At 37.1% G+C, this 7,687-nt stretch overlaps 1 protein-coding gene across 1 annotated transcript; it reads left to right on the forward strand.

Moving 5' to 3' along the window:
- The first annotated feature begins 74 nt into the window (after window positions 1-74).
- LOC110752042 (ABC transporter A family member 8-like) lies at window positions 75-7,089 on the forward strand. Its single transcript, XM_021952625.2, has 18 exons — window positions 75-329; window positions 760-1,141; window positions 1,301-1,380; window positions 1,533-1,677; window positions 1,760-1,879; window positions 1,970-2,094; window positions 2,202-2,360; window positions 2,859-3,021; window positions 3,099-3,224; window positions 3,324-3,407; window positions 4,122-4,483; window positions 4,785-4,985; window positions 5,483-5,592; window positions 5,676-5,760; window positions 5,915-6,043; window positions 6,165-6,270; window positions 6,425-6,513; window positions 6,609-7,089. Exons 1-18 carry the CDS (start codon window positions 252-254, stop codon window positions 6,906-6,908), a joined length of 2,844 nt encoding a protein of 947 aa, XP_021808317.1. The 5' UTR covers window positions 75-251; the 3' UTR covers window positions 6,909-7,089.
- The last annotated feature ends 598 nt before the right edge of the window (window positions 7,090-7,687 follow it).

Here is a 7,687-nt window from a genome sequence, read left to right on the forward strand (position 1 = left end):
TAAAGGGTACGATGGTAGTTTCGGGGAAGGGCACAATTGATTTATTTGGTTTTGACTATTTATAATAACAAAGCCGCTTCCTTTCCATGGCCATGTGCAGAGCAAATTAGCAAACACCATCAATTTTTCACACACAGAAAAAGTGGCACGACTGAGAAAACTTTTACTCTAGTGGGAAATTTGATTTTTTTTTGGGAAGTTCAGATTAACGGCCGCATTTCTTGCTTAAGGCTTTGGAGTTGGGCAATTCAATGGCGGATACGTCTCATGGCCCTGCTAGCTTCTGGACTCAGGCAGATGCTTTGCTCAGAAAGAACTTAACTTTCCAGGTCCTTCTCTCTCTCTCTCTTATTGTTTGTGGGTAGTTTTAGTTTGGTTTCTGAAAACTGAGATTGAATGCAGAAAACAAAGAAGAAGAAAAATCGAATGAAGAGTATTCTTTGCTTTTCTCCTTATGTTTATTTTCTTTTTCATATTCATTCTCTCTTTTTTGGCACTTATCCGTGAGATTCTTGATTGCTTGTTGATCAAGCGGTTACTTTTTCCTTCAACTTTATCTCACAGTTTTACCTTCTGGGTTCATTTTAGTTAGTAAAATTATGGGTTAATTTGTGCCATATGATTTATTTTTGGTTCGGGTAAAGTTGTCTTTCTTGTATATGAGTGATGGGTTGTTGGGTGATTGTGATTTTGTGAGTTTGCAAATAATGTTTTGTATAAAATCTGATGATAATAGCACATATACGTTCTCTTATGCAGAAACGAAATATCAAACAGAATATTCGGCTAGTTTCCTTTCCAATTCTCCTGTGTTTATTGCTAGTTCTCGTCCAAATTTTGGTCAACCATGAACTCGATAAGCCTGAAAACAGGTGTGGTTGCATCTGTATTGATACAGATGGAGATGGCAAGTGTGAGAAAGTTTGCGCCCTTAAATACTCAACTCTAGATCAAGGAGACAGTTGTCCCATTCCTGATCCTCCCCAATGGCCTCCATTGCTACAAGTGCCGGCTCCGAACCATCGTGCAGTGATATCCAGTGTTGTTCCATTTACAGACTTGCCAAATGAGTCATGTAAGAGGACAGGATCCTGTCCTGTAACTTTGCTGTTCACTGGGAAAAATCAAAGTCTAGGAGAAGGTATCACCCTCTCTCTCTAGCATGTGTGTTTTAGTATGTCAATTTTGAATGTTACTGCTTCACCTGATGAGTTATGTACATCATTCTTTGATGTAATTGTATTCACTTTGTTTTCAGTTTAGTATATTAATGCTAACTGTTTACTGTACATTCTGATAGTTTTGGCTGGGAATATGTTCAGAAGTTCTTTTACTCTGAATTCTTCTGATACCCTGGATAATTTAGCCAGTAGTGTTTCAGTAAGTTGTCTCCTCTCTACATTCCTTTCCTACTTTTTCCTTTTGTTGTGAATCAGTTTTTTCTTTCTTTCATTCAAGTATTATGGCTTCCTTAGTTTCTTGCTAACTGTTTTAGCTTTGCTTCTAAAGTCATTTTTTATGAAATGTTTCAGGGTTCAGAATCAATGCCTGGATACTCCAATTTCCTTGATCCTGCTTTCTATTCAGATCTTCCAATATATAATGTGCAGAGTCAATGCTCACAAAACTCCACATTTTCTGTTCCCATTAACATATCATCCATTCAGATGCAACAAGGTATATGTTACTTATGCACATACACAATTTTTGTTGCATGCCACCTACTAAAACGTTTTTCTTAATTTTGTCTTGAACCTAGAGGTTAGATGTGTTCAGGGTTTGCATTTGTGGCGCAACAGTTCTTCTGAGGTAAACAGTGAGCTGTATAAAGGTTACAAGAAGGGGAATTCAGAGAGGAAGATTAATGAAATACTTGCAGGTTATCTACTTCATATATCTGGCTTGCTTGTTTGATTTGATGAAATAAGTATACTAGTAGGCCAATACTGACAGTGATTTTTTTTTGCAGCCTATGATTTCTCTAACTCAAATGGGAATACTTTTAATGTAAGCATATGGTACAATTCAACCTTTAAGAATGACACGGGCAGTGGTCCTATTGCTTTGCTGCGGCTTCCGCGTTTAGTGAATCTGGTATGCATCTATAACTTGTTTTCTTGTTGAGTTTTCTTTTATGCTATCGATTTTAATAGAAGCAGTAAATTCAATACGATAATAAGTGCTAACACTTGTATTCACAGGCATCCAATGCCTACCTTGAGTTTTTACAAGGATCTGGTACAGATATGCTGTTTGAGTTTGTCAAAGAAATGCCCAAAGCTGAAAGCAAACTCAGGCTGGATTTTTCTTCTCTTCTTGGTACACTCTTCTTTACATGGGTCATTTTACAGCTGTTCCCGGTAAGTATATGAAGCTTTGCTCAAGTCTATCAATCCAGTTTGGTGCCATGGATTTGATTAGATTTTGCATCTTTTGATTTCAACATCTCGTCATTTGCATTTACAATTATAAGTAACTACATTTTCTTTTCTTCTCATAATTTATTTTCAAAGTATGGTTAAGAGTTCTGTGAGGTTATACGGTGATATCCTCTTTGTTGGCTCCCCATCATCTGCATTTTTGAGTCATGAAATCAACACTGCATACTACAAGTGCCTCCACAACTTTAGCAACATATGACTTTGAGAATGAAACTGAACCTCTTCATCTATTTACAAACACATGATTTTTATACTAGCTATACCTTAACCAATTGGAAATAATATTTCACCATATCAGTTCTAAATACAGATGTAAATGTGTCTCCTTTCCCAATTTCGTCCTCTATGCTATTCATAGAATGTTGATCTATGAGTGAGTGTATACTTATAGTTTCTGTTTGCCCAATTCTGATGTAGGTTGTGTTGACGTCACTGGTATATGAGAAACAACAAAAACTGAGAATCATGATGAAAATGCATGGGCTTGGTGATGGGCCATATTGGATGATTTCCTATACTTATTTTCTTACAGTATCTTCAATCTACATGCTATGTTTTGTTATATTTGGCTCACTTATAGGTAATGATATGACTACTTAACAACTTTCTTAGTCTAGCTTCACTTCAATTGCTTTAACGAAGCTGACTTCATTACAGGGTTAAAATTCTTCACAATGAATGAATACAGCATCCAATTTATTTTTTACTTCATCTATATAAACTTGCAAATATCGCTGGCTTTTCTAGTTGCTGCTATGTTTTCAGACGTGAAGACTTCTACAGGTTTGATGTTGTTTGTTTGTATTTATATGAAACGTAGTGGGCCACTCTCAACTTTTATCTAACAAGATGAGTTGACTGACATTTTTGTCATTATAACAGTTATTGGTTACATATTTGTCTTTGGAACTGGGCTTTTGGGAGGCTTTCTTTTTCAATTCTTTGTCCAAGATACATCATTCCCAAGTAAGTGGAAACATTTGTGAAAATTCAGTATCTGTTGCTGTGCTCTTGTTTGTTTCCACAATAACTATTTCCAGTGTTAAACTAATATTTAACAGGGTTCTGTTTCAAGGGAGTGCATTTCAGAACTTCATTTTATGCAAATTGTTATGTAGTTCTCCCTCCTCTCAATATTATGTTAGCTTGCTTAGATCTTGAGGTGCCCAGGGAGATGGTTTCCAATTCCACCTTGCCTTACCAGTGAATACCTCTGAAGCCTTTGTCACACCAAGATGAAGGCTACAGTGGGTGTCTTACCTGTTTAATGTAATTCATTGGCATTCCTGGAGAGATACTTTCTGCGAAGAGAGGCACATTAGTAAAATCTTTCTAAATAACTGGAAAAATCTGCAAGCTTGATGAATCTCAAAATAATAACACTAGTGTTTTTAATATGACGTAGGACTATTATTTATGACTCTGAGCATAGTGTCGATATGTATTAAGTAAACTTGAGGGATACAACAATATGCTCTATTGAGTTTGTGGTCTGATTCTGTTGATATTCTGGAGGTGGCAACCTTCAAATATAAACCAATGCGCTGTTAGTGGACCAAACCGTCCACTGCTTAGTACTTAAACTGTCAGTGATTAGTGTTTGTTTAAGTTTTGCCTCCTCTTTCTACTTATACTTCTCAAACACTCAGCTCATTATAAGATTGTTTTGCATTGTTGTAGGAGGTTGGATCATTGTTCTGGAGCTATATCCTGGGTTCTCTCTATATCGTGGGTTATATGAGTTTGCGCAATATGCCTTTAATGGCAATTATATGGGAACTGATGGGATGCGGTGGGGAGATTTAAGTGATAGCAATAATGGGATGAGAGAGGTCCTTATTATCATGGTTGTCGAGTGGTTTTTGGTGCTTCTTTTTGCATATTATGTAGATCAAGCTGTCTCATCAGGAACCGGGAAAGGTACTTTCTTTTGCTTCCAAAGATTTAGGAAGAAGAAACGGTCATCTTTTAGGTTGCGTAGTTTGCGAAGGCAGGGATCTAAAGTTTCTATTGAGATGGAGAAACCTGATGTTGGTCAGGAGGTAACTTTTTCTTTCACTTTAACTTATATACTCAATTTTCTTTGCTGGTTTAGTATGTGGAGATTATCAGTTTCCAGATCATTTAGGTAGAAAGACAAAATGTCAACTTTTGGCTATATGATTCAAGATTAGTCTTAAGTTTTGGTACCCTTGTTCCATGTCCTAGATGTTTATAAGTGTCACTGATGTTTTTCCAAAAAAATAAGTGTCATTGATGTTTGCTTTCATGCATGTCTTTCATATCTTTATGAGTTTTTCCTAAAGTTAATATGCATGAATAATGCTTCCACTTCCTTTCCAGAGGGAGAAGGTTGAAAAGTTGCTACTGGATTCAGATACAACTCATGCAGTCATCTGTGACAACCTCAAAAAGGTGTATTCTGGAAGAGATGGAAACCCTGAGAAATTTGCAGTGAGAGGGCTGTCTCTTGCTTTGTCTCGGGGAGAGTGTTTTGGTATGCTTGGCCCTAATGGTGCTGGGAAGACCTCTTTTATCAATATGGTCAGTATACTCTTTCAAACTTTAATTAACTTGCATTACATTTACACTAAATTTCTAACATTTTTCTTTTCGTTTGCTGGTGAGATCATTATTCCTTAAGATTTCATATCTAGTCATTTGAAAGAATAAATTGAGAAAAAACTGGAAAAGTATTATAAGAAAGTTTTCAAGCAATCAAATATTTGCTCAAATAAATCAAGGACTTTTTTTTATGCCTAATGGAGATATATAATTTTATTTACTCCTATTATCCAACTCAGTCATGTTTTTTTCTTGGCTTCCGTTAGCCATAACTGTTGTCACGTCGTCCTGTCTCCGCTGCATTGACATCTCCAGTCTTCTCTGGTAGAGCTATGCTGTAGAGTAATAGTTTTGGGTTGGCTTCACCCCTCTGGATGCTGTCCAATATTCTTGCATGTCAAGGAATTTCCTTTGCTCTTGTGTTTTCCTTGGTCTTTAAAACTTTTAAAAGTTAATGTGTATTTATCTTTCCACAGATGATTGGTCTCACAAAGTCAACCTCTGGCACTGCTTATGTTCAAGGTCTGGACATTCAGACTCAGATGGATGAAATATATACCAGCATGGGTGTTTGTCCACAGCATGAGTAAGCTAGAACTTTTCCTTAAGGCAAAGTGTTCCTTCAATTACAATCTGATTAATTTCTCGTTTTTTTGGACATTTCTGTAGCCTGCTATGGGAAACCCTGACTGGAAGGGAGCATTTACTATTTTATGGAAGACTTAAAAACCTCAAAGGTTCTGCATTAATACAAGTAAGTCAATATATATTTTATATAGAAATAGTGACCGCCAAATAATAAACCGAACTAGTCTAGTTATACTTTAAAGTGTGTGCTCTAGATTATTATTTTGAGAATAACTCTTTTGTTTTTTCTGTTGTTTCACATCCCAATTTTGTTGCTGAAGGCAGTGGAAGAATCTTTGAAAAGTGTCAATCTATTTTATGGTGGGGTTGCAGACAAACAAGCTGGAAAGTATAGTGGAGGTATGAAGAGAAGGCTTAGCGTTGCCATTTCACTTATAGGGGATCCCAAAGTATGTCTTCGTGCTCTGTTAAAGCTACTTTGGCTATATCTGTGATAGTTTTCCTGGAAAATCAGAAATGTTATCTGAGATGCTACTCTACTTATTGCCTTCTTCTATAAATTCCTTCTAGGTTGTTTACATGGATGAACCGAGTACTGGACTTGATCCAGCTTCAAGAAACAACTTATGGAATGTTGTGAAGCGTGCAAAACAAGACCGGGCAATCATCTTAACTAGTACTCCCCCGTCCTCCCCTCTATTTACTGTTTTGTCAATTATAAAATCTCTGGCAGCTCAGTACAGTATGGAGTAGTGTTAACTGTTAAGCAACGGCATGATGACCTCTTTTGCTTCTTTATTCACTTATAAAGCTGGTTTGTGTATCTTCAGCACATTCCATGGAAGAGGCAGAGGTTCTCTGTGATCGGTTAGGAGTTTTTGTGGATGGTAGCTTGCAGTGCATAGGAAACCCAAAAGAGGTATCTTAATTTAGTGCCATAACATCTGTATAGGACATATCGGTTTTTCTCGACACTTTCTGCATAACACTTGTTACTAAAATTGTGTATCTCAGCTGAAAGCTAGATATGGAGGATCTTATGTGTTTACAATGACAACATCTTCGAATCATGAGGAAGAGGTGGAGAACTTGGTGCGAAGACTCTCCCCAAATGCCAACAAGATATACTATCTTTCTGGGACCCAGAAGTTTGAGTTGCCAAAACAGGAGGTCAGAATTGCAGACGTATTTGAGGCAGTTGATAATGCAAAGCACAGGTTCACAGTTTTCGCATGGGGTCTAGCTGACACCACCTTGGAGGATGTCTTCATTAAGGTCGCACTTGGGGCCCAAGCCTCCAATGTACTGACATGATTGTCATATTTTGTTCGTTGCTACTGAGATGTTAATTTTGTATGTCATTTGGTTTCACGTTGGAATATTCATTTCCATTTGTTTTATACGTGCTGATATATAGAAATAAATAATGAAATTTGATAGTTTGTATATATCAATTCTCTCTCTTTTTATTGAAAGAGAAACCAAAATTCTTTTTTGTCTTTGTTCTTTTTTTAGATTAGGCATTGTTTTTGTTCAGCGGGAAAAGTTTGGTAGTTCATGCTGTCGATACTTGATCAACTAACTGGCTTAAGGTGAAAACAACATGCATCATGCGACATGCATGTCTTGAGGACTCTGGTCTATTTATAAGATCAGAAGCTTAAGCTCAAGCGCACCACTCTTCTCTTTCTCTGAGTTTCCTCTCCATATTAGCAAAAAAGCAAAGCATCCCTCCTCTTACGTTTCATCACATTTTCTAGCTTTCCCTTGTGGTAAGTATCAATCTTTCCTTTGCCTCAAATTTGGTTGCTTCTTTTCGAGCCAATTGGGCTGTGAAGCTACCTTAAGCAAATTCTAATGTTGTACGACTGCACACCCCTGCCGTCCCAGGAGGAGTGAGAGTGCTGGATCTGAACGCAGTGAAAAAAGGAAAACCTTAATGTCACTAGAATTTGCTGAAGGTAGCTGCACAGCCCATAGTAGCTTCATAGCCTCAAAATTGAGTTTGTTAAGTTTAATCCCTACAGAGTTCTCTTTTTCCCCCTCAAAAGTATACCAGCATTTTAACACTCTTAACCACATATGCATTGCAG

The sequence above is a fragment of the Prunus avium genome, chromosome 5 (genome assembly GCF_965620075.1).
Source record: "Prunus avium chromosome 5, drPruAviu1.hap1.1, whole genome shotgun sequence".
Classification (NCBI taxonomy): Eukaryota; Viridiplantae; Streptophyta; class Magnoliopsida; order Rosales; family Rosaceae; genus Prunus; species Prunus avium.